General features: G+C 41.6%; 3 protein-coding genes across 5 annotated transcripts; 1 reads left to right on the forward strand and 2 right to left on the reverse strand.

Moving 5' to 3' along the window:
- Positions 1 to 640: 640 nt before the first annotated feature.
- LOC128759423 (ras-related protein Rab-37-like) lies at positions 641 to 15,959 on the reverse strand. Its single transcript, XM_053866356.1, has 9 exons — positions 15,686 to 15,959; positions 8,025 to 8,135; positions 7,554 to 7,595; positions 7,374 to 7,440; positions 7,220 to 7,272; positions 6,846 to 6,911; positions 5,236 to 5,292; positions 5,085 to 5,161; positions 641 to 2,918 (listed from the first exon to the last, which is right to left on the reverse strand). The coding sequence occupies exons 1-9, from the start codon at positions 15,839 to 15,841 to the stop codon at positions 2,813 to 2,815; spliced, it is 735 nt and encodes a 244-aa protein (XP_053722331.1). The 5' UTR covers positions 15,842 to 15,959; the 3' UTR covers positions 641 to 2,812.
- Positions 15,960 to 17,848: 1,889 nt separating this feature from the next.
- mrpl27 (mitochondrial ribosomal protein L27) lies at positions 17,849 to 20,994 on the reverse strand. Of its 2 annotated transcripts, none has more exons than XM_053865672.1 (4): positions 20,856 to 20,994; positions 20,348 to 20,476; positions 20,113 to 20,180; positions 17,849 to 18,262 (listed from the first exon to the last, which is right to left on the reverse strand). In XM_053865672.1, the coding sequence occupies exons 1-4, from the start codon at positions 20,893 to 20,895 to the stop codon at positions 18,056 to 18,058; spliced, it is 444 nt and encodes a 147-aa protein (XP_053721647.1). In that variant the 5' UTR covers positions 20,896 to 20,994; the 3' UTR covers positions 17,849 to 18,055. The 2 variants fall into 2 exon arrangements, with proteins under 2 accessions (XP_053721647.1, XP_053721648.1); XM_053865673.1 differs by lacking the exon at positions 20,856 to 20,994 and adding an exon at positions 20,722 to 20,803.
- eme1 (essential meiotic structure-specific endonuclease 1) lies at positions 20,986 to 25,416 on the forward strand. Of its 2 annotated transcripts, none has more exons than XM_053865670.1 (9): positions 20,986 to 21,306; positions 21,589 to 22,183; positions 22,250 to 22,377; positions 22,774 to 22,863; positions 23,028 to 23,149; positions 23,706 to 23,847; positions 23,911 to 24,026; positions 24,580 to 24,769; positions 24,877 to 25,416. In XM_053865670.1, the coding sequence occupies exons 2-9, from the start codon at positions 21,616 to 21,618 to the stop codon at positions 25,051 to 25,053; spliced, it is 1,533 nt and encodes a 510-aa protein (XP_053721645.1). In that variant the 5' UTR covers positions 20,986 to 21,306; positions 21,589 to 21,615; the 3' UTR covers positions 25,054 to 25,416. The 2 variants fall into 2 exon arrangements, with proteins under 2 accessions (XP_053721645.1, XP_053721646.1); XM_053865671.1 differs by having other exon boundaries at positions 20,986 to 21,301.
- Positions 25,417 to 25,988: the final 572 nt, after the last annotated feature.

Below are 25,988 nucleotides of genomic sequence, written 5' to 3' on the forward strand. Positions count from 1 at the left end.
CTATGGAAGCACTGCCAAAGAGATCAGCAGATGAAGAAATGGGACCTCATAGAATGCACTCTGAGCCCCTTGGCACCCAAAGCCACATACACCTTGTTAACGGCTGAGTGTGCCCAGAGCACCAGCCGCTGAGAATAAACTGGTGGAGATGGACTCATACTCCTGACAGGAAGCCTGATCTGCCTGAGAAGCGACCCAGACCCTGGTGTCCCACTGAAATGGCAGCCGCAACTACATTCAGAGAAAGGAAAGAACACCAGAGAGAGGACAGCCAATGCCCCGCCCCAATTCAATCCATTCCCCTCACAACACGCAATGGCGACTGACTTAACAACTTGCTTTGTAAGAATATCTAACGCATACATATCAACTTAAACGGGTCTGCCACATTGGCTAATGCTGGCACATTATCCCTTGGATTGGTATTTTGTGTACACGTTTTACTTTTCATGGGCACAATATGATTTTTTTCTTTGCCACGTCAGATCTAGGGCTCCAGAGAAGAGATGCAGATCTATGTCCATAGTCTGAAGCAGTAGCACACACTACTCTTTCAAAAACACTCAATATTACCCATTGAAACCAGTTCAAAAACCTAAATCATTGAATTGAAAAGTTTTGCTCATGCCTTGTATCCATGATAAAATATTTAATTCTTTAATGCAGCATATTCCAACAAAAACATTTTGCAGTACAAGGCGACTGGAAAATACAAATCATCACTGCAAACAGCACAAACCATTCATTCTTACAAGTTCTCACAAAGTCAACTCTCAGAAGAACATTGCATATTGTTGTTGGACAACACTCATTGATCTGCTGCGGCGACATCATCATGCACTTCTTACACAGGACATCAAAGATTAAAAGGCATTTATAGTCCAAAGAATGGCTGATAATTATATATATTCTGAATCCAACAGGAAAAAGGAAAATACAAAGAACATCAACACAACACAATAATGAGGATAAATGACAGGGGAAATGAAAACAGAGTGTTTAAAAGGCATTGGGGGAAAGTGCAAAAACCTTTGACACTAAAAATAGAGAAAGTATTGACGAAGGAAGAGAAAATTATGGAAGGTATGAAAAGAGGAAGAGAAATGTGGGAACAGAGTTGGAGAAACACATGGCTGGCTGTTAGCAAAGTCACTCCAAAACAGATTATCGCAGTTCAACAAAGTTTACAGAGTTTGACAATAGATCAAGAAACAGATGGTGAAATTTTGGGATGTTCCAGACTACCATGAGGAGCCACACACCTTTTGAAGGATTCGCCACAGAGCTGAAACCAGGGGTGCCCAGACTTTTCCACTTACAAATGACCAACTCTCAATGATCTTCCTACCATAAATATGCATTCAGACTACTATTTCATTTGTCTGATGTACTGAAGATATAATAAACCTCACCTATTTTTGTCTGATAATAAACAAAACATCTATATGTCTTTACATTTCTCCACATTACTCTTTCAAAACAAGAGGTTGCAGTTGCTACAGCATGAACCCATATGGCAATGCAAATGCTTCTACTGTCAGAGATTTCAATGTACCATGTTAAAAATGCGTGAGGCACTTCCTCAACATCACTTCTGACAAGTTTTGCAGCAGGACTGGGCTGCAAAGCATCATGGGAACTTTTCAGGTTCAAGTCATCGTTGCCAAGTTTATTGTTGAGAATGATGGCACCTCACATGCTGAGCGATGTATTAACGTATGGAAGAATGCGTCAGTTAATTTGAAAGCAATATGACAGACAGACGATACACCTGGCCTCCAGCATTCGCCACATGGCCCTGCGCTCAATGTAATTGGCACCCCCGGCTTTAAGTTCTCCACGCTGCGTGTTGTGCAAGCGAGTTATGGCACACAACTGACACCTGCTGTTCCTGTGATGTATTTTAATTTGACAACATCAAACTACAGGTATGATACAACATGCAGGACAATAACTTTCCCTGTGTGAGAGGGCGTGTGCGGCTTGTTGGAGGTCTGGATTATCCCAATATATCTAGACTTATAAGGCTTTCACGTCAAGTGTTGGTGTTGCTAGATAAAAGGTACGTTGTCTTATCATGATCCAGTTATCATATGGAGTGCGGCCTTTCATTTTTAGATGTAAGGATATCTTTTAAGATTATAAATATGAGGGCAGTTCAATAATGTTCTTAGTTGCAACAAGCACCGGTAAACACAGCACACTTGACAAAGCTGTATTAGGGTATAGTCCTGTGGCTAGCTGCATTCACCTGAAGGAAACACTTTTTTTTCTGCAGTATGGAAATCATTAAAAATATAGGAATCAATATCGGAATTATGAATGTGAAATTAAAGTCAGGAGTTGCAGCAATCATGGCGTGAGCCACCTAATGCTGCATGTTAAGTTCAACTTTCAGGTCAGTGGCATGGACGAATGGGTCATATTTACAATGATGTGCATGTGACCAACATCTCCGGGGGCAGCTCAAATATGTTTTGAGAGGACTTGAAAGCAATTCCTAAATATTAGACATGTGATACACTGTAGAACTGAAACGAAAATCATCAGTGGCTTTGTGTCAAGTGAATGCAAGGAGCCTCGGTATTTTGAAAATGCAGCATCATAAATTAACGTTTTAAATTAAATGTCTCTTAATTGGATGGAACATCTTACAAATCTTGGAAGTAAAAAAATAAAACCTGTATTTATCTAGACTATTCAGAGTTTGGGGTTTTGGTCTTAACAGATTGGCAGTGGCATCATTTGTGAGCAGCATTGAGTTGGCGGGACTGTGGTGAGCCCAGTCAGAGGGGAGGGAAGATTCCAGCCATCAGAAGTAGCTACAGCAGCCCGACTTCTCCTTGTTCCCTTGGATGTACTCTTGAATCTTGAACTTGGGTTCATTTGGTTGATGAGCAGCCCGGTGCTTCAGTTCCCTGAAGAGGACAAGACTGTTCAGTTATGAGCTCTCACTGGCCGCAATGAACAAAGGATGAAGTGAGCAATCTTGAGTCGAGTGCTGACTGCAGCCCATCACAGAGCCGTGCCAGTTCCGGAACGTAATGCTGAACCAGTTGGCGTGTTCAGACAGGGAAAAGAACTGGATCATAGCCTGAAAAGTTGGAAACTGTGACATCACTGGCGTGTGTGTTGCATTCTCAGTAAGAAGGAAGTAGACCAAGTGGTGGAAATTCATTTCAATGATGCTTAGTTTGCTCTGAGTTGGATGGTGAGACAGTAATTTGAACTCAGACACATCTGCAAAAACCTATGACCAATATAAAGTACACACGCACTCATTGCATACTGGACGCATCCTGTCTTCTACTTCTCCACATCATGTTTGTATAAGTGGTTTTTGGATAAAAACAAATGGTCAGTAAAGCAATAAAAGGTCAGGCAACCGTTGAGCGCATGAAGGAAATCCCCGGGATGGAAACCGGCAACCATGTGATCTACAGGGTTGTGCCATAGCCAGTATGCTGCCTCAAAGTCATGTTTTTGGAAGCTATATATATATATATATATATATATATATATATATATATATAGCCATTTGGCTAGAAATGTGTGAGACATGGAAGTGCAAGCATGTGACAAGACTCATCCACTCCAGTTGGAGTCCACTGTCTCACTCCAACTGGGCGAGCGTTGGCAGTCCAAATCGGAGCGACTTGTCATTTTGTTGGAGTGTTGACATTTTAGAGCCCTCCCACTTCGACAGACAGCACCGAAGTCCTGAGAGTCCTGAACGGCACTGGGTTGAGAACCAGAACGGTGTGAAAGGCCTCCTGGAGTTACCAGCATCAATGCACGATGAAGCTGGAGTCAACAAAGAATGGGCTGATACTTGAAATATATTGGTAAAAACCTGTGTACAATATCTCAACTTAAAAGAGGATAGTATCAAATCACAAGGACAATGTTGACCTACTGTTACAGTAAGCTGTTACTGTCTCCTCTAGATCACAGAGCTTGAGCGTGGTCTCTCAGGGACACATCATGACACCAGCAACAAACAATTTTTTTTTTAATTGTGAGAGCAGCTTCAAGATTTCAGGCCTGATCGTAATTTGTAGAATTCTGTTGGTCTATTAAGCATCAAGCCAGATTCGGGCTGACCCAGCTGGTTCAGGAGGTCGCCCTAGATCAGATAAGAAGGAATTTGCTCATAACTTCTTTAATTGTTGACAATAATGGCTTGATAGGGTACAGAAGTTACTGATTAACAAAGTCTCCGGAAAATGTGGTGTCTTTTAATCCTGAAATAAGAGCTGATAAATTCCTGCTGAAGCGAATATGTATAAGAATGAAGCAACAGAGTGAACACATTTTCTTTGAGCTCAGTGCTGACTGGAGGCAGAAGACATCCACAGATACTGCTATTTTTAGTAAGCTAAGGATTTTAACTTCTCGGATTACTGCGAAAGAACTGCTGCCTTCACACATTTCCATATTTCTCCATGGATTATTGCTCTTGAGCTATTACATGCGAACACCATAACAGAGGATGGACTCCGCAGTCTACTTATATATCTCATACATTTGACAGGATTTTCACAAACTCCTTTCAGAATCATCATTTATTCTTGTTATTTTGTGGGCGGAGACATCCACCAATTAACAACCATGAATTTATGAAGACTACAACTCCTTTTTCCAAAGATTCCAAAGATTTATCACTTTAGATTGATACATGAGTCACTCATCGGCTAATCCGTTGCCAGAGCACCTTTAGAAGGTCCTGCCCCCCCGGCAACTTCCACCAGCTCTGACCGGGGAATTCCGAGCTACCTCCAGGCCAGTGAACACATATAATCCCTCCACCTGGTCATGGGTTGACCCCTCAGTCTCCTCCCAGCTGGCCGTGCCTGAAACACCTCCAAAGGGAGACTTCTAGGGGGCATCCTCATGAGATGCCCGAACCACCTCACTGACTTCTCTCTGTGTGGAGAAGTAGCGGATCTACTCCGAGTCTCTCCCGAGTGACAGAACTTTCTACAGTATCTGTAAGGGAGATGCCCACCACCCGTCTAAGAAAATTAATTTCTGCCACTTGTACAGAGGAAATTGTCAAAAGCCTTTTAGATTTAAAAACTTACTTGGCAATGGCGTTGAAGGCCAGCTCTACGTTGACTCCTGTTTTTGCACTCGTCTCCATGAACGGAACGGAATATTCCTATTAAAAAAAGAGCAAGCAAACCAGTGAGCAGAGTGTTTCCGTTTTGGTCCACTCATGAAAGAAGAACCTACTCTGGCAAGTCTCTCTCCTTCATCTCTTCTGATCGCTCTGTCACTGCTCATGTCTGCCTGCAAGAATCACACACACATGCGCGTGTATTTTGTGGGACGCAAGTAATAGAGGGAACATGTTTCTGTAACATCTGAAGTTCTTCTTCTGTTTATATTCTTGTAAGGAGACTGGTTAACTACGATGCCAGGAGCCTATACCAAATAGCATGTCTAGAATCTTGCACGGTGGGATGAACCACAGAGTGCTGACAGGTTGCAGGTTACTAAAACATAATGTGCAAATTCAAACAGGCGCAAAAAGTTGGAAACTTATCTGGTTAAACGAGAGCTTACATGAGCGATGGCGAGAAGTGTGGAGTGAACCTACACAAGGACATTATATAGCATTCCAACAACACAACTATTTCAGCGAAAACAAGAGCAGCAATGTCAGCAACGACTTGACGAAACTTGACCTACAGTAACCTGAATTATTCTATCCAAATTTCAGAAGGAAACCAGTCTGCATGTGTACAACAAGTCGGCGCTTCAAAATGTAAAAAAAAAACAAATCTCTCTTCTTTTTAACTTACCCTACAAAGACAATATTTAGTTATTACTACCATGATTTCCCTTTTGTATTGGCTTTATATCAGATTTTGACTTGTGTCTACCCTCTGCCCTGAGCATCACCTGCTAATAACACACACCTGAGACAGATTCTGCCAACAAGACCACCTGCTGTATCCAGGAGTGAGTTCTGACAGTTGCAATCTGCTTCTTCCTACGTTCACTCACTATGTTCTGTCCTCCATGTTATCTTCTGTTCTGTTTTGCTGCTTGGTGTGCTTGAGTACCTGTCCACTTTGTAGCTTCCACGAGTGTGTGCTGACAGCTGTGTGATTGTGTAGCAGTTCAGTGCGATTCTCGTTGGCCTTGTGTTTTCAAATTTCTTCCTACTTCTGTTGGTGTTTCTCCCCTAGTCCTGTGACACCCTCTGTTCCCATCTGTGTCTTTATTTATTGTGCAAGTAAAATTTTAACTGATCACCATGCCTCAATTCTTTTTGCTCTCCAATAAACTACAAGAATTTGCTTCATTCGATTTGTCGCAAATGCATGTTTAAGGTCATTATTTCCGCTAGCATGGCAAAATGCCCATACTAAAACACCTGTTTCGAAATGTCAGCTGAGTGAAATTGTTGTGTTGGTTTTCCCAGAAATGAGGTGCTACACCTCAATGTACCCAGTTCACTGCACACATGTGCTCAATTACACGTACACGGTGTTAATCAAAAATAAACTACCGTGAATGTAAACATATAGGGAACACACTTAAGAACTACAAAGACGCATACCATCCTCTCCTGTCTTTACAAATCATTTATGTTTCCATGTCAGCAAACAGTTTAGCATGTTTCAATATACAGTATGCAAAATGTAAAGCAGCATCCAGAGTGAATAGATGTTACCTGCTATGAAGACAATTGACTTTGGTGTATGGTTGAACATGATGGCATTATAGATTCAATTATGGAAGTCAAGCAAACAGCGAACATTTTTCTCCTCAGCTTCTTTTCTCTTATGACTGTCTCGACATGCGGTCGCGCTGGTCAAAAAAATCCGTCTTACCTTGTTGCCCAGCAACATGATGACTACATCACTCTGTGCATATTCATGGACCTCTGTTAGCCACGCCTGAGGAACCGGTCAGAGAAAATACAATTCAGTATTGTTCTTTATGTATGTAGTGGTGGAAGTGAAAAGTTCTCCCCATGCATTCTACTGTGAGCTAGTGGGAGGGTTATTAAATATTAATTTGATCTGTTGACTTTGATACTGACTGTCAAGAATTGACTGAAAAGAATGAATAATAGCCACAACGTTTGAATATATTTTATCATTTTTATTTTAATTATTTTTTATAATTTTAATATTAGTGATTGTGTCAAATTTTAAGGGTCTCCGAAATGTTTTTCCTGCCACTGTGTACACAGGAAACTTACCCTTATGTTATCAAACGAGGATTTGTTGGTGATGTCATACAGAAGTAGCAAGGCTGGAGAGAGAGAGAGAGAGAGAGAGAGAGCAACACAATGCTGCATGGTCAGAAATAGCAAGAAACATTGATTAAAAGTTTGTTTTTTTTGTTTTTTTTACCATGAGCGTCTCTGTAATATGCGTGTGTCACACTTCTAAACCTTTCCTGTCCCGCTGTGTCCCAAATCTGGAGGAGACAAAAAGACTATAACAAGACTCAGCACAATGAATCGGTTTCATTGTTTGAAGTGGTGATAAATGATGATGATGATGATGATGGAAGAGAACAGTCCTCCTCACCTGTAGTTTCACCTTCACATTGTCGACTGTCACAACTTTATTCTGCAAGAAATAGAAAATGGCTTTTCAAAATGAAAGAATACATTTCAAAGACAGGGATCTGAAAACCAGTTGATTCCTGGTTTCAGGGCTCTAAGATCACGATGGAAGTATATGATATGGTCCCAGTCTCTTCAGGGAGAAACGCCAATGAACTTGTTTAGATTTGATTTCATTTAATTAGCATTTTTATTGTGGACAAAAATTATTTAGGTCCATTATATTCTTGACTTTCACAACACACAGTCTCATCCAAACACTTGGTGAAGTTATTATGCTCCTATCTCATAGAAGACTGCACCATTGCTGTCCAGTTTAAACATGGCAACAGCCAAACCATGCAGTCAGCAATATGAAAACCCAGCCGACATGACTCAGCATTTCTTGGTAAACTAACAAATTATTTTTGGTCAATTATAGTCATACACTAACCGTGAATCCGATGCCCACTGTGGCAGAAAAGGACCCAGGGATGAACTTTCCTTGGTCAAACTGCACCAAGAGCGATGTCTTGCCCACGCCACTGTCTCCGACCAGGATCGTCTGCAAAGAAACATACATGTGTCAAGTTGAAACTACCAGTTACTGACTTCCAATATAATAAACATCATTAACCACCTTGGCCTTGTCAAGCTTCCGGTGACTGACAGTGACCCGCCTAGTTGATGTACTGTAACTCCTTCACCAGCCAAAACGTAACTCGCCCAGATTCTGATTCTAACAAATTTTCATTATGTACACTTCTTTATTAAGACATTATGTTCCCAGATTAACGTAAATATACAATTTACTCGTGTTATATTTACAAAATATCAAAAACCTGACATTTTCTCAGATATTTATTAGAAAAAAAGGAGACAAAAGGTACATAGTTCTTGAAGGCTGCTGGACATTTTACCATCACAATTAACAATCATGGAACGTTACTGGTTAATCTCAGAAATTAACCTTAAAAAAATGTGTATCGTGAGTAAAGTCTGATGGGATGCACGTCTCCACTCTGACCACCAGAGGTCACTACGTTCTGAATCTGACTGCCGAAGAGAGAATGGAAAATGTTCATCGTGAGAATTCTGTTGTGGCAGGCGTTGCTTTTCATGGAATGTGTGATGCTAAAACTCAGTACATGTATCAAACTCATCTGTTAGATTGGTTGTTTCTAGGTGTTTTTTTGTAGAGTATTGTCAGTCACATTAGCCACCAACCTAACCGGATCCGACGCGGCATTGCTAAAGAGCGCTCTGTATTTTCCTACGTTTCCACAGTGTTCTTGTGTTCTTTATGAAAAGTTACAATATTTTTAAAGATCAATTTGCTCAGTTTAATGTCATACTGTTATAACAGGGATTTCTCCAGTTTTTACTAGCCTCAATAACTGATATACGAAAACAATCGACAAAAAAATTGAGCATAAACAAGGTTGAATGATATGAAAATATAATTTTTATTGCCCATATTTCCCAACTCGATATTGAAGGATTCACTGTCATTTGTAGAGATTCATTTTCATTCTGTGATAAGCAAAATCATTTACATATTTTTCAGGAGGCTTTAGTATACAACATGGAATGGCTTTCCTAGTTTTTCAGTAAGCTTCACATTTTATACACACTATGTCAAAGTGGGTATTAATGTTCAGGCATATTTCTTCTGCAGTTGGTGGTGCTGCTGAATCTGTCTGAATTCAGCCTGCAGGTTTCATGCTCCCCTGGCTGGAGGCATCATGGCAACAAATCTTATCCATCCATACTCAAGACGTTGACCAGCCATACAAATGCATCAGTCTACCAACAATGCATCCTTGAGCAAAGAGCCTTTCCTTGGACTGCTCATGCATGTAAACCAGCGGATTTGGGACTTTGGCCACACAGCTGACGGTGAAACAGTCTTGGCCATACATCAAAATGTCACTGGTTTTATCGTTCCGCTCCCCCTGTGTCTGTGCAATGTCCTTGAGCAAGTCACTCAGCTACAAACTGCTGCTGCCAACTGCAAGTGGCAGTTCAGGCAAACGTGTCGCCTTCTCTCGATTCATACTGGAAATGAAAAGTGGCATCGCCAGTGAGTCAAGATTTCGAGTCAATGTCAAAAATCAACACAAGAGCATAGAGAAGTCACCATCCCTGTCACTCTGCAGGACTGATGTGGTGGTAGAGACCAACACCACCCACACTGCCTCCCTCTTCATTAAAGCTCTTTCAGTTGGAAAAACAGTGAGGCAAAGCTCTGCTTGTACGGATGCACAGGGATAAGATCATGCGTGGACATTTGCCAAGGACCGTGACATTAATATTTTTCAAGTCTGGCTCTGCTCAGTCTTTTCAAATCAATTTGACGGTTTTTGCCCAAAAGTCACTGAGCGAGCAAATGCTTTGTTCCAGTTCAAGCAGGGAGACGTTATATAACCGCTTGCTGCCTTGTGTGTTCTCTGTTCTTTTCATGTTGTTTTTATTTCGGTATGATTCCTGCTAAATTCCTGCCATGTCAACAAGAGCATTTACCCAAGTCACTGGCTCAAACACCTTCATATACATTAGAATGTATACAATAACACACCACCTGAAAACACAGGATGTATAGCGTACAATCCAATACCAGAACCCAGTACTTGTTCACAGTTATCACACGGCTAAACAGATAACGTTTCGTTTGGAAAAACAGTGTTACATGGAGGAATTTTCAAATTAAATTTCCGACAATATTGGAGACACTTCTGAATGCGTATTTAATCACCTTGCTCATGTCAGCCAACCTCACTGTCTGAGTCATCACAAACATTTAGAGAGACGTTTGAGGACAGAACGTCTGAAATCCATGCCAGTACATGACATATTTAGTGATTCCAGATGGTGATGGAGTTGGATGACAATGCTGGTGATATAAACCTGCACTGATTTGGTCAGATATGTGGGATTTAAGCTCTAGACCAGGGGTTCTTAACCATTTTGATCTTGGAGTCCACCTCTCCCAGAACAAATGGGCCCGGAGCCCATTCGAGTAATGAACTGATTCATGACTGAACCATAACCATATTGAATCTACTTCCACGTAAACAAACCAAAAACTTGTGAAATGGCATGAAACCATGTGATCATAGCAAAGATATTTATTTGTCATCAAAAAGTCCAAGCAGCAGCAGAACCAAGTCATATTCATCAAATTTAATAAAGAAAAAATGAAAAAAATACACTTGATGCAAACTGTTGAAAAACTGAATAAAATAAATATAATAAAACTGTGTCTAAATATCATGAAATAAAACTAATATATTGTATTTAAACTCCAAAGAAGATATAAGTAAAGTGTAAATGAAAGTATTGCCATAAAATGTTCTCATTAATTTTCAAAACTGCTAGACTGTTGGGGAGGGCGCCATCACTTTCTTTATCATTTTTTCTTTTCAAGAACTCCTCCATTGTTGTAAGCGGTCATAGATTTGCAGCTGTCAAGTCAATTCAGTGACAGACCACTGCCATCATATGTGACTAATGTATTAAAGACAGTCACGCTCCCCAAAAAATTTGCGGCCATCTAGGAGGCGCTCGTGGCCCAACCATGGGCCCCGGCCCTACGGTTAAGAATCTCTGCTCTAGACAAACAACTTATAAGGCAGGCAACTGAACTTCCGCGGGAGCCATAATGCATTCTGGGCCTGCTGTCAGGTAGTGATGGGCAGATCGGGCTTCATGAAATACTGTCCTTATTTTTAGAGCCCACTACATGGCACTCTTTGTTGGAAACTCATGTGAGGTTTCATTGAACTGGATGTTCGTTTATTAAAGCCTCATCAGCCAGACGGCTTCAAAGCAAAAGAAATGTACAAGAAACGGAAGAATATTGGAAAAATGTATCATAAATAAAAGAAAAGTGAAACAGAAAAAAGCAAAATAAAAATGTAAACAAAAATGTAAATACTAATGTTAATTTTATTTTAAGATTCTCATTGTTCATCAATAGATATGTGTGGTTTTATGTTTAAGTAACAAATACTAAAACAGAAGGGTTATGTGCAAAGCATGAAAAATAGCAAGGCACATTCTTACAAAATAAATCAAAATAATCTTGAGGAGAAATACATCTTCACAAAATGGTCAATTAAAGCCAATACTCCATGAACTATGATGATGCAATGTAAGAAGATAAAGATTAGGAAAATAAAGGGGAAAAGAAAAATAACACCTGAATCCTTCACAATGAAGATTAGGAAAATAAAGGGGGAAAAGAAAAGTAACACCTGAATCCTTCACAATGAAGATTAGGAAAATAAAGGGGGAAAAGAAAAGTAACACCTGAATCCTACACAATTCATGCTTAGAATTGAGATAGTAATACTGTACAGAAACTATTGTGAGAAACATTTAACAGTGATCAGTTTCACATTTTCATTCTGACTTGAAGAGGGCCACATAAATACAAGCAGAGGACCGGAGGACTAATCACACGTTGCCTTGGTCTGTTATCAACTGTTGCAAGTACAAGGGAGAAGGTTACAGACGAAAGACAATGTGTGAATACAGTTCTGTTAATGCGCGGTAATGGTTATTGTATAACCACATCTGGTTTCACAGTAGGGGCCACTTGAACTATCACGCCTCTCTGTGGGGAGATACCAGTAAGGTGTGAGGTTCATTCATGTAAAAGAAGAGCACATGGAGAGGATGTGAGTGACCCAGTGGGATGATCAAGACAGGCTGCGGTGGAAGAGACCGATTTGCTGAGAGTGAATGTCGCAACACAAGAAGACTAACAACAAAATTAGCTGGTGAGGCTTCATGAAACACTGTCCTTATTTTCTGAGTCCACTAGACGGCACTCATTGCATGGTTTCTGCCACATATTAACAAGTGTGGTGCCCCTTAATTTTGGCATCAGTGAGAGCCATAATACTTTCAGAAAAATTGTCTCTTTTTTCAGATGAAATCTCACGTGATCAAACGTATTTAAACGCATAACACATCATGGAGGTGGACATGAACATGGCGGTTTTCTGCATGTTTTTCACAGAAAAATGAAACCCCGTAATGACCAGTGGCTTGAGGAACTGACTGAACAAATTCTTAAATAATTGCTCCTCCTAAAATATGCTTGATTAGTATGGGAAATGATATACTTGTGTTCTATATATTTATATGTAACGCGCATTCTGCAGCAACGACGAACACAAATAGCAGAGGAAACACCAACATGCTAACACTAGGACAGCCAACGTCCATCGTCTCTGTTTAGAGCTATATTTGGGTCGATACAAGCCGTCACTGACTCTAGCTTCAAGATTCATATATGAGTAATTGGCGATAGCGGGAAGGACAGTAACCGTGGCAACACAGGTTTTCAGTAGCAAACCACTCAGCCATCAGAAAACCACTGTGTATGGAGAAGAAAATTAGGTAAGCATGTCACAGATGCTCAGGAATTAGACCCAGCTGATGTCATGTGCACAGTGCCAGTGGGTATAAGACGGATCATGTAGAAGGACAATTAGATTGTATTCATGAGGAAATATTTCCCCACAGCTTATGGAAATTCCACAGCTAAGCGTTCCATAGAAATCTGGATTAGTTTAATGGGAAATGATAAGCTACACTTTCAACGACAGCACTAATGCAGATACATTGAGGAGCAAAAATAAATCTTTGAAAAAGCTTCTACGTTCTGTGCGAGGCAGAGTCACTTCCGGCCTTATATTTTTCAAGGTCAGAATCTTGGCTGAAATCTCCGATCATCGATTGAAATAGGTTCTGGTGGGTGAGTCAGTGATGGAGTGAGGAGCGTAGTTATCCAGCTGAGACTCGGGCTCAGCTACTTCAGTCGCAGAAACGATCATTCTCAACCAATGGGGACAGTCATTTGGATTGTTTTTCTCTAATCTTTTCTTGTTTGCTTGTTACAATCTCCTGGAAATGAAAGTACAGTTGTCAGCAGTCATATTCAAACTTCACAGCATCAGACATGCAGAGTTTGTGTTCCAATCTAGTCACACCAAATCAATCACAGTAATGGTCCGTTGCGGTGCCACGTCTGCCCACCGGCGTGCCACCGGTTGAAATGTCAACCAGTAAATTCGATACAGGTATGAGTAATGCTGTTATGTGCGATAGAACACAGTGTTCTGGACAGAATAAAAGAGGCACACTAACACTGGAGGAAACAGTCATAACTCCACCACAGCGCATGTGTCCACAGTAACGTGGAAGGAAATTTCAAATTGCAAAGGTGTTAAATTGAATCCTGTGGGAGAAACATTGATCTGTGGATTGCTATACATATTGGAGAAAGACTGCAGTAATGCTAAGAAGTCAGAAAGAGAAAGGCTTTTTCGAGAGAATGTACAGTAGTGAGGTAAATGCATAGTAAAGGTACAATTTATTCATCTTCATATTTTTATCCTTATTGTCTGATTGGCAAAAATGATGAAGACAATTTGTGTAGCCTATATCAGCCATCCTTCTTTCCTCGTACCACAACAGACTTGATTTAAAATACACAGACAAACCAGTAAATTCAGAGTTTGAGCCAACATGCTTGACAGTCAGAACTTACTAATGTACATGACAGATGGAGAGAAAGAAAAGATGACAATGGCAGAATTGGAGGGCACAAATCTAGCAAAAATAAATAAATAAAAACTCATCCAGATAAAATCACTGCGCTGCCAGTCAAGCTGCCATCCCCATTATTGTTTCGTTCTTTCATCTGTGGTGAAACTGAAGTGAGCTCATTCTGTTGACAGTGGTTGAGGCCTTCTTTTGTGTGCACTCATCTCATGGATTTGAATTAAAACAGAGACTCTGATGATCATAACTTCCTTCTCTGATCTTATAAAAATGTGATCTCATCTGGTTCAACCATCATGTTTATGACACATGACCACCATTTAACAATAAATCAGCACCTGGATACATGTACATCAGTCAGAAGTGTCACAGCTACAAACCTGCTCAGACTTTTGTGACTTCAATCAGAACACAAAACAGCTTCCCACCGTCCCAAAAGGCAGTACAGAAACAGATATTCAGATTATATTTACTTTTAGAATGTGGCAGAACACTCTGTTAAATAGTTCAAGGAGCTTGGTTATCCAAGTCACGGCTCTTTATAGATTCCATTTGTCCAAAGCTAAGCTTGCCAACTTCAACCCCACCTGTGACTGATGTAAACAATCCCCAGCTACTCTTCTTCACATGTTTTGGTCCGGTCCCCGAGCGTACTTTTTCAGGAAGATCATTTTTGCATTCATTCTGATGCACTTGACAGATCCAATGATCTGCATGATGTCAGCCGTAATCGGTGTCCCACATGACCAACATCTGAACTAGATCGTAATATTTACCACATTGTTGGCAAGAAGTCTTATGTTACTTGAATGGAAGGCTTCACACCCTCCAGCTTTAACATGGTTCATCCAAGAGCCTATAATTTTCTACCTCTGGAAAAAATCAAGAGTAAACGCACGTACATCTGTTTGTTTATTTACTTCCATAATCCTTAATAATAATTTAGTGGGAGGGAGGGGGGTATGCTGTGTAAAAAAAAAAGATACAAATGTGATTTGCATTTGACAAATCATATCTTGTTGTGTATTCAATAACAAAAAGGAAGTTCAAGGGACTTGGAATTGAATCAAATACATTCATCCATATTTGTGCATTCTGAAAACTTCTCAGACCTCCACCTTGAAGTCCAGTGTTAGGATTCCATAAGATATAGTTGCGTACACGGACTGTTTTATTTGAACATAATTTAGCGTCTATTTAATGACTGTTTAATAATTTGCGATCATTAAAGGCAATGTTATGGATCAGCAGAATAAAAATCACACTGGACAACTGGCACAATAGTCACTCATTTACAAGCAATGAACGTTAGATAATGTCACATCAGAACGTCATTCTCCTCTAACAAACTTAAATTCGCTCCTGGTAACTTCTGTTTTGTAAAACGGCATCACTGACATCTATTTAACAATGTAAATGTATGTGAAACTATTGTAATAATGTAATAATAAACGCATGTTTAACATGACAACCGGATGTGGTCCAGCTGACGAGAACGAAGGGAGAGTCGGAAAAGCGAGCAGCCAGCTTCGGCCAAACCTTGTGCAGCAGGTTTTCGTCATACGCGGGCGCGGGGGGCGTCCTCGCCAGCGAGTCGCTGCTCTGCCTGGGTCGGTACCCGCCGTCAGGCTGGATCTCCGGGTAATCCGTGGTGTAGGAGGCCGAAATCGGCTCCATGGACTCCATTCTCTCCATCCTGCCGTCCCGGTGCTCGCTGACGCAGTGGATGCTGATGAAATTGGCTCCTCACATCCTCCTCCTCCTCCGATTCTGGCTCCTCCTGCCCACTTCACTTCACATTTACACGGATGCTCGTGACACATCAGCCCGCAGGAGGAGGAGGAAGTGGAAGGGGGAGGACCGCTGAAGACTACATCCGCTCATCTCATCTCACTGAACCCCACCATGGGCTTTTCTTCAGGAAAATAATAATAACAATAATATTTTCTTGATCAAACAGCAAGTAATTTGAAAACTGTGTGTTGTTATCTGTGGAAGACACAGGAGCCAAGGTTGACATACCGAAAATCATTCTCTCTTTTTGTAACACACTATTTGGTTGTTACTTGTCTGTTTACCTTAATATTACCACCCCGTGACACATAATGGACAGATGTCAGTTATCATTTTGCAACTTAATTTTTAAGTGAGGTAAGTGGAATGTGAAGGTACACTTGGCCACAGAACTAGTTGATTGTAAAACATTTTCACCACTGTCATTTTGTCAGGTTAAATTAGATTAGATGTCCTTTATTTGTTGTTGTTTTGTAATTTGAAGACTACAGCCTAAATTATGAAAATCTCCAGTCGTAGTAAGTAACAAACCAACGTTTTTTCTGATGTCAAAGTGAGGACAGTTTTTGTGCCTGGAAAATGAAGGTTATGAAATAAATGTGAGCATTGCACAAGACAATACTGAATGAAGGGGGACTGCAGGGACAGGTGCAAAGTGAGGAAAAAAGATTTGCAACACAGTACAATCAATATAATGGTGGCTGTTGACTCTGTGAGGTAGAATGTCATGTGAAATATATTATATGTATAATGTGAAAAATTCTTATGAAAATAGCTGAAAAGATCTGGCAGATTTTAAAGTGGAACGTTAATATTGAAAAGGGACATAGTGACAGTTGGAGGGTTTATAAACAACTTTGAGGAACTGTGTGATCAAATCCAGCTCCTCCTCTCACCTGGAAGCCTTCCAACACATCTCACCAGTGTCTAACTCACCTCACACGTCCTGTACAACCCTCACATGCTTCTCAGATCCATGACTTCTTCATGGAGCACCACACTTGCTCTCTAGGGACTCGGCCGACTTCTCCTCCAAGCCTGGACTCAGCCACTCATTCCCACACCTTCATTGTTTGACTCATCGACTCGATCCCTCTACAGTTGCCACACTTTTCCTCCACTCATCAGACACCCTCTCAGCCTTTAATATAAATATGCTTTGAATCTTTGAAAATCTTGCTTGATCCAGCGCCCTTCACTTCTGTCCTCTGTGGTCCCACTGCATCCTCTGTCAGTGTTCCACACTTTAATTCTCCAGATATTAACAAGCACCTTTCTCTCCATTAGTCACCCATTTTCAAAGTAGCTACTAGCTAGCTAAACTAGATGGCACGTGGCAGTACCAAGGCCTGGCAGGTATATTATAATCTCCACCATTTCAGTGTGGACAATCGAGAGACCTGAAAACCTTATCTGCAACATTCAGACTTTATCTTACCAATGGCAGCAGCTCAACTCTGACACACCCTTATAGAACAAACAATCCAGAAGCATGAGATAGAAAGCAGATCCATCTATCGATACCATGACAGCCATGTAGTACCGACTGTATATCATTCTCCTGATGATATACATGGAATGTGAAATCATTGCCAGACTTCGATCCGCCGTCTTGAAGTCTGAACCAGTGTCAGTGTACCGGGAGGTGCGAACACTCGGCACCCAGACAAAAGGCCTGATAAGCTTTTCTGCGGAAAAATTCTTTGTTAGATTTTGGAAAGCTGTTGGCAAACTTGTCTTGCCAACAAAATAGCACTCAGTTTATCTGGCCAAGAAACACCAAAACAGTTTGCTAAAGCTGTCATTTTGTGGACGGAATTGGTACTTGTTTTTTCACACATGAAAACAGGACTGCCTATATTGATGACAAAAATGCTAACATGCTAACAGCAACATTTATACAAATAGTTTTATTTATTGTTCAAAATAATTCAGAAAATGACATAAAATAATCCACTGTGGCCAACAGAAATCTGTATTACAACTGAATACCATATGACATTTACAGGTGAAGTCCAAAAACATTAACCACCAATATCAGAAAGATGCTGCTGGGGTTGAGTCAGTATTGTCTCATTGCATTTGGACATATGAGATACAAGACTGACTCTAAGATCACACCAGCTCCACCAGTTTAAATTTGCCTTCCTGCTTCAGCGGCACGACATTGATGAAGGTCTTGTAGAGAACTGCTCCCTTCGGCAGCTTGGTGATGACCCGTGTAGTTTCCGGGGAGCGTGGTGGTGGAACGTAAACTTCCTTTGTGAATCGGACGTGACCATCTTCCAGAGCATACAGTGTCTTATTGGTCCCCATCCCAACCTGGTGGTAGAAACGGCAGATGCTGAACTAAAATGATGACACTCAGCAGCAGACACATTTAAGATTCAACCCATAAAAGTGACACTGACATGAATACTATGACAAACCCTAACTTACACTCGCACATATGTGCTCTATTCTTATGAGGACCTCTCATCGCCATAATACCTTTCCCAGCCTCTCACCCTTAACTTAACCATCCAAAACAAATGGCTAACCTTAACCAGGAATATGAACCAAACTCAAACCTAATAATAATAATTTTCAATCTCAAACTTGGTGTGGACCGTCCAAAATGTTCGCATAACGCAAAAGGTCCTCATAAGTTCAGTATCTTGTCAAAGATTGGTCCACACAAGCCAAGCAAGAATGACGACTTTTAAATAGTGCACGAGAGACACCTGGCGTTCAAAATAAGGTACAGCATCGCGTCGCAATGAACAATAAAAATTTGTTTCCCTTCGACGCCACATAAATTATAACTTAACGGCGTATAAAAATGGCATTTGATACTTTCAGCTGGTTTGTTCTCATACAACCATGTGGCAGTTAATGGGCATTATGCATCAACACGCGCAGTATGAAGCCAATCCCTCCAAGGTAACTGTATATACAGTGAGGAAAATAAGTATTTGAACACCCTGCGAGTTCTCCAACTTAGAAATTATGGAGGAGTCATGGGAGAAGGTCATGTGGTCAGATGTGACAAAAATGGAGTAGCATCCCAAGAACACCATCCCTAGTGTGAAGCATGCGGGTGGTAGCATCATCAGAAACCTAACTGATCTAGAGAAGATCTGTGTGAAGGAGTGGGCTAAAATCCCTGCTAACAGGAAACATTTGACCTCTTGCAAACAAAGGCTACTGTATCAATGATTTTGAGCAGTATATGAGCAGTATCGTACTAATAAATGGCTAAAAAAATCATACACTGGGATTTCAGGATTAAAAAAAAAAAGGCTCTCACTGTGGACATGCACCTGTGATGGAAATTTCAGACCCCCCATCATTTCTAAGTGGGAGAACTTGCAAAATTGCAGGGTGTTCAAACACTTATTTTCCTCACTGTACTGCAGTATGAACAAAATACCTCTTTTCACTTTCAAAATTATATTATTATATATGCGCATCCCACACTGCATGCAGGCTGCTCCCAACTCTCACTTCCTCCTCAGCACAATGATGAAAAATAATGTTGGATGAAGAAAAGTATTTTTGGTTCAACCCAGTCATGTTCATGAATGTGTGCACAGTGACTCACCAGTTACAGGAGACACTATCCCAGTGACACACACAAATCAAATGATCAGCTTGCTGTGCTGGTCGGTTCAAGCACTATTATAACATGTTGTTACAACACCATTTATTTAGATGAATCAATGATGCCAACACCATTTCAATTGCTAAATTGATGTAATGTCTGGCTAAAATGTACACATGCAAGAGAGCTCACGCTTTCCTCCCTCTCTCGAGCATGAGATATCAGTGGACCACAGTGCTCTAGGAAAATTCTTAATTTACTGCTGCAGATAACTCTGCATCCCTAGTCAATGTTCCAAGTTAATTTGTGTCTAAAGCTGAAAGGGAGCATTTGTTTGAATGGCACAAGTGAATCTTAGTAACTCGGTCAGATATCTTGCATATCTGGCTCATAATAGCTTAGGTTTCCTGAGGTTTCCTAAATGAGTGGCATTTTGTTCAGTGTTCTGAATAAGATTTTTAGTCGCTGTCTACCCTGGCTGAATTGATGACCAGACAAGGCCCTCTTCACCTTATGTTATTAGCTTCAGCTGACCCTGCCTAGAAGGTAGAAATGGACGGCCTGACAAAAAAAGACTGTTTGTACTCACATGAGCTCCGGGGTGATACCGCATTAGTCTCTGAGTAGCCAAGATGTTGCCACTATGTACAAAGTTCCCTACACAAGAGAAAGAGGTGTTATACTCTGATTGAAATAATAATCCATAAATGGTTTATTTGGTGATAACATAATATTAACATGGGTGACTGATGTAGCAAATAAAGAATTCTGTGGGTGAAGAGATCAAAACAGAGCCGAGTAAAACCCACATAAAGTCAACATACCATCTTGTTTCTTGAAGCCATATCGCTTTCCAGGGCTCTTTCCCCCTGTGTTTTTACTGCTTCCACCGGACTTCTTTGACGCAAACCTCACAGAGTCCAATCGAGAGCACTGAGCTGGTACAAGCAGACCTGGAAACATAGAAGTTAAATTTATAGGTGCGTTCTTCTTCACTCACCAACTTTTGAAAAGAAAATTGAAAAATCGGTTCTTGTATTGACCAATCTGACTACAAATAGTTTCCTTAAATAATCGAATGAAGCATTATCTAAAACATTTTGCTGTCATTTTCGTGAAAATATTGATTGACAGAAGCAGACCGCCGAAATTATGAACTGAATTGATGATATCAACACCTTCTGGGTTGAATACATACACATGGGATGGTAAAGCAAGGCGAGTTCAAATGAAAAAAGAAATCTAAGAGACACCAGTATAAGAGAGCCTGTTTTGGGAAACGTGGCAATAACAATGGGTAAGACAACAGCCATAAAACAGTACAGTTTATACCTGCTCTGCACTTGGGTATCAAGGACGCCAGGGCTGCCATCTTGAATGACGACAATTACGTCAGTCTTACCTCACTTCCTCATTGTGATGGTGCGTTCACTTGCATTGGATCGTAATCAGATGTAAAACATTTTTGTCGAGTAATTACTGTGCTGCAGAACATAAATCGCGCAGAATAAACTTAAGTTTATCATATCTGCGTCAGAAATAACTAATCGCGGTTAGGGGCGAATAATATAATTACCGACCTTCAGAATCGCGATAACTTTGAGACAAGTGAACGCACCACTAGCTATCGGCCCGGGTAAATCAAACGGTTGGTTTGGTTCGGTTGGGAGTTCGGGAGAGCCACAGGGACAGTTCTTTTTGGGGCGTTCAGCACGCGGACACTATAGTGTGTAGATGTCAGTTACCCGCTGAATAAAACTACCGCGGATTTTGAAAAGGTCAGGTAGGTGTTGTTTTCCGGCTACGCTCACAGTTCGGGCTCTGTTGTTATTCTACAGTACAAGTGCACTTAACACGTCGACATTCATTCGAATGTTTTGGTCAACTGTCAAGTTTATTGAACTTCCAGTTTTTATGTGCGAGCCATTGCTCATAATTCCACTAGTTTTGCCGTATTTTGAGACTTTTCCTCACTTTACAGCCAAATTTATGAACACCCCTTAATCGTCCAATAGGTGGCGTATTAATAAATAATCCGTCCCTCTGTTTATGTATTTCCATGCAGGTTAAGCAGCAGATTTCACTGACCAACATGGGGGATTGCAGTGACTACAGTGATACTGATGACGACTTGCCAGTTTATGACTTCCTCAAGCCCATGCAGTCCGTCAACCAATCTCCGCAGAGTCATGCAGAAGGACCCAACATTCATGTAAACGGTACCGGCAAGGCCAAGAGTTCTGCTTGCCCGAGAAAAGTAGAAGTGATCATCAGCAGTGACTCTGATGATGAGCCATATGTCCCTCTGGCACAGAGACTAACCAAAGTAACCTCGCCTCCTCTGGCTCCAAGCACTGCCAGTCACGGCCTCATGGCGCAGAGTACCATACCACATGCGTACCAGCCACTTTGTTTGCCTCAGACTATTGCACATATGAAGGCTCAGTCCCGGCCGACCAAGAGGACTGCTGAGGAACTCCATGGCTCCAGGGAAGAGGCAGTGAAGAGGAATCAGGCAGGAATGGCACATCGACGGGATAAGGAGGCGCTTAAACTGGAGAATGAGGCCAAAAAAGCAGAGCGGAAAGCTCAGATGGAAGCTGCCAAAGCTTTAAGACCTGAGGAGTGTATCAAGCACATGGTTGTTGCTGTGGATCCAGGTAAGAACACATGTACGGCATGATTTCGTGAAAATCTTATCCTGAATAGTATGAATGTCTTCTCAGCTCTCTTACAGCTGGAAGGAGGTGGAGCTTTACTGGCATCAATACAGGCGCTTGGTTCCAGTTGTGCCATTGAAAAACAGCCCCTGCCTCGAAGCATCACCTGGATGAGGAGGGCCCCAGGCGCTCAGGTGAGGAAGCTCATTCTGCGAGTGACAACGTCTGTAATGTCCTTAGGTATCAATCAGGTAAAAGAAAAATGAGCTTATGCATATGTAGACAGTTGCTGAAATACTTGGCGAACAATACAACAGAAGTAGCCTTTTCAGAACCTGAACACCTGTTCACGGGAACAGGTTGCATGGATGTTGGAGTTACACTTACCTTGCTGTCACATATGTAATATACACAAAATAAATACACAAAACCTCAAACCTTTGCGCTATTATTTATAATATTACTGATTATTATTATTATCCAGTGTGAGCGAATACTGAGCCCTTTGATGTAAAACTCAATATTGCCACTTGACATAAACAAACATCTTTTAATCTGAATGTCAGATTAATGTTATCTCTCCCTATCAGACTTTAGACAGTGTGTGTTTGCCGGAAGCTCACGTGGTGATGCACATGACCGTGGAGGACTTCATCACTCTCATCCACAGTTACGTCCAGGTGTGTCATTCATTCATTCACGCTGAGGTATATCAGTGTTAGATACTGGAGCTTTTTTGAGTACGAGTACTTCATAGCTTCATAGCTTCAAACTTCATTTAAACCTTCCTAATTTGTTTGTTGTTGACTCTAATTCCCTCGATCATCTGTGCACTACAATGTAGGAAGAGAGGCACGGGAGGTCAGAGTGCAGCCCCACGCTGACCTCATGGGTGCAAGCGCACCAGAGGCGACAACCTGACAAGATCCTTAGCTTGGCGGTCGTCGACCTGGAGAAGTACTTCAGGTACACGTTGAAGAGGGAATTCGATTGGATCCACATGCTCTCTTCCTCTTCCCACTTCTGACAGCAAAGTCCTATGCCTAACAGTAACACACGATTGTGGTGTAATTCCAAAATTAAAACTCCATATTTTTTTGCATGTCCAGAAAAGGCGTCCTGTCTTTGCCATGATTCTAGATCGTTATCTCATAGCTGTCATATGGATCTGAGGCTCTGGTCCACTTCACCTGGATGATAAAAATACTGCTGCAGAATAGACATATTATTGGATCAGTGTTTTTTGTGCTTGTTTAAGCTTGTATCGAGCCAACATGTTTGTTGTTGCCTGTGGCTCATGGCTGACAGTTCGAAGATGAATTCTCTCCACAAAGAAGCAAGTGTACCTGCTTTGTAAAGTATAGCCTGTAGCATTCACATCATCACAACCATTTCCTGCAGGAATAAAAAATATCCATCATAAACAGGAATTTAATTAAATAAAATAGAGGTCTGGCAAGTTTTACATTACTTAAAAACGGAGCTTTTTTTACATTTGGAATTTTCACATTATCGTCTTCAGACACCACAAAGGTCAGAGCCAGAAGAGGCTCAGAGAGGCTGTCACAGGTGACGAACCAGGACCGGCGAAGAAAGGAGCCAAGAAGAAGAAGCCTGATGGTGTGGAGGCTCTGCCAGAGGTGTCACGGGTCAACATCGAGGAGGTGGGTCAGTTGTGAGACGGCTGTTTGCTTGTGAAGTGTACTACACAGTCTTCCTGTCATCAGGCTATGGTCCACCTACAGATGCACACTGGTGTCTGTGTGCGCTTCCTGCCGTCATGGAAGGACTTTACTGAACACATTGCCATGGCTACCAAAGCAGTAGCAGAAGGACCCTTCAAGTAAGTCCGACTGGGTGCTCTTTATTTCTACACAAATATAGCTTTTGTGTTACAAAACGACTTTTCTGAGGGTGGAGATTCACCTAACCCCCTCTCCAAAAAAAAAAAAGAAATCGCCAGTCACAAAGTGTTAGAAAAAACATGAAAGCCATGTGGAAAGTTACTGAAATTTACTGAATTGGTGACTTTAAAAACACAAGTTTTTAATCATGAGAAGTAAATCTCTAACCAATCTGCAGCCGTCCTCATGCAGTCCAGCATGTGTCTGGCTGGATGCGCGACTGCAGTTCCTCGAGCCTCAGACTTCTATCATGTTTCATGTCCTTTTGTCATGTTTCTTGCAGCATGCTGAAAACCACCATAATCATGTCCACCTCCATGATGCGTTATGTGTTTTCTGCTTCTTTCACTGTTTCCACTTTAACGTTGCATACGTTTGATCAAGTGAGATTTCTTTACTTTAAAAATCAATCATTATTCTGAAGACATGGCCACTCTTATTTAAGACGTGACGATGTGCCACATGTACCCTGATGTGTCGCCTATCCTGCAGGCTGGAGCGGGAAAAAACAGGCTTCACATTCCACCTGGACTCTGAATGGGCTGGCGGACACCGGGTGGACAAGAGTGGCAAAGGACTGCTGCAGGTGTGGAAGAGGCAGATTCAGCAGTTGAACAGAGTCAGTCCAGATATGGCGTCGGCCATCCTTGCCACTTATCCTTCCCCTCAGCTGCTCGCCAAGGTTTGTGTGCCACTCAACATTGCATTGCTTCCTGCCACGATGATGCTGCGATGGGAGGGAGCCATTTACTGGAGCGTTCTACCTGCTGAGCACCTCTCTTTCCACAGGCTTACAAACTCTGCCGGACAGACGCTGAGAAGATCTCCCTGCTGGCTGACCTATTGATCCGCAGAGGAGAGGGCGTCACTTCCACCACTCGCCGGGTCGGACCAGAACTCTCTAAACGTCTCTTTCTGCTAATGAACTCACTTGATCCTGAGCAAAACCTGGACTCAACGGCCTGACCTTGTGGGAACTCAGCTTTGCTTATAAATCCAGTCCGTGTGTTTGTTTTCTCTCACATGTCAGATGCAGAGTAAGAGTTTATAATGTTCTTACACAAACATGGAACACTAAACCAGAGAAAACAGAGTGTTCTTGCTGTTCCTTGCCGTTTTAAGTGACAGCATCGTGACAGTGGGGGTGCTCTCTTCAGTTTCACCAGCTGGTTGCTGTCACTCCTGAACAGCTATTCATTTTAACTAGCATCGCTGCAGTACGTGAATTGTTTGTAAACAGACACAAAACAAGCACTGTCAAGGTGAAACTACGACTTCTGCTTTACCCCATCTATTGAAGCTACTATCCTTGCTGTTGTATTAATAAATCTTATCATGTTTTTTGTCAGCATTCTCCTGTGTCTGCTAGCACCCCAGCTTGCTGAGTGTAAGATCAGCACTTTGAGCACAGTTTTGAGGCCTTCATCTCAGAGTTCGGAAAGGCACTTCAGTGAGGAACAAGTCTCTGACCTGTAGGTGGTCACTCTCACGTGTGATTTCAGCAGCTGCAGTGTTAGTATACAGTGCTCTCTTCGAAAGTGCTGTGGGCCTCCATTAAATGAGCCATTCAAAGTCAAGAATTTTGAACCGACACCACCACCTATGATACACTGTGATGGGCTGATGAGGCTTCCACTAGATGGCACTCATCGCTCACTAATCTTTGGATTTTGCATACCATTTTAACGTAGCCTCATGTAACTTTTGCGCTGAGAGCGCCACCTACTGAGCGCTGAATATGAGGGCATTGTTCAAGAAGCTCATCCTGCTGCACTTTCGCACTATGAGGCATGATTTACTCATGAAAACTGATGAGTAAATGAATGACTGATAAACAGGGAGTCCACATTTTCCATCTCAACCTCTGGTTGGGCACAAACCTCAAACTTACTTGGCCAAAT

Source organism: Synchiropus splendidus, chromosome 5 (assembly GCF_027744825.2).
Source record: "Synchiropus splendidus isolate RoL2022-P1 chromosome 5, RoL_Sspl_1.0, whole genome shotgun sequence".
Lineage (NCBI taxonomy): Eukaryota > Metazoa > Chordata > Actinopteri > Syngnathiformes > Callionymidae > Synchiropus > Synchiropus splendidus.

Bases quoted from the DNA above. Each gene is read 5' to 3' on its own strand.
- LOC128759423 (XM_053866356.1), bottom strand. From the start codon at position 15,841: ATGGAGAGAATGGAGTCCATGGAGCCGATTTCGGCCTCCTACACCACG. The intron at 7,441-7,553 runs GTGAGGAGGACT...TGTCTCCTCCAG, and splicing joins ATGTGAAGGTGAAACTACAG to ATTTGGGACACAGCGGGACA. The intron at 6,912-7,219 runs GTAAGTTTCCTG...CCGGTTCCTCAG, and splicing joins CCTCGTTTGATAACATAAGG to GCGTGGCTAACAGAGGTCCA.
- mrpl27 (XM_053865672.1), bottom strand. From the start codon at position 20,895: ATGGCAGCCCTGGCGTCCTTGATACCCAAGTGCAGAGCAG. The intron at 20,181-20,347 runs GTATGTTGACTT...TCTCTTGTGTAG, and splicing joins TGGCTTCAAGAAACAAGATG to GGAACTTTGTACATAGTGGC. The intron at 18,263-20,112 runs GTGAGTACAAAC...TTCTACCACCAG, and splicing joins GGTATCACCCCGGAGCTCAT to GTTGGGATGGGGACCAATAA.
- eme1 (XM_053865670.1), top strand. From the start codon at position 21,616: ATGGGGGATTGCAGTGACTACAGTGATACTGATGACGACTTGCCAGTT. The intron at 22,184-22,249 runs GTAAGAACACAT...ATGTCTTCTCAG, and splicing joins GGTTGTTGCTGTGGATCCAG to CTCTCTTACAGCTGGAAGGA. The intron at 22,864-23,027 runs GTGTGTCATTCA...ACTACAATGTAG, and splicing joins TCATCCACAGTTACGTCCAG to GAAGAGAGGCACGGGAGGTC.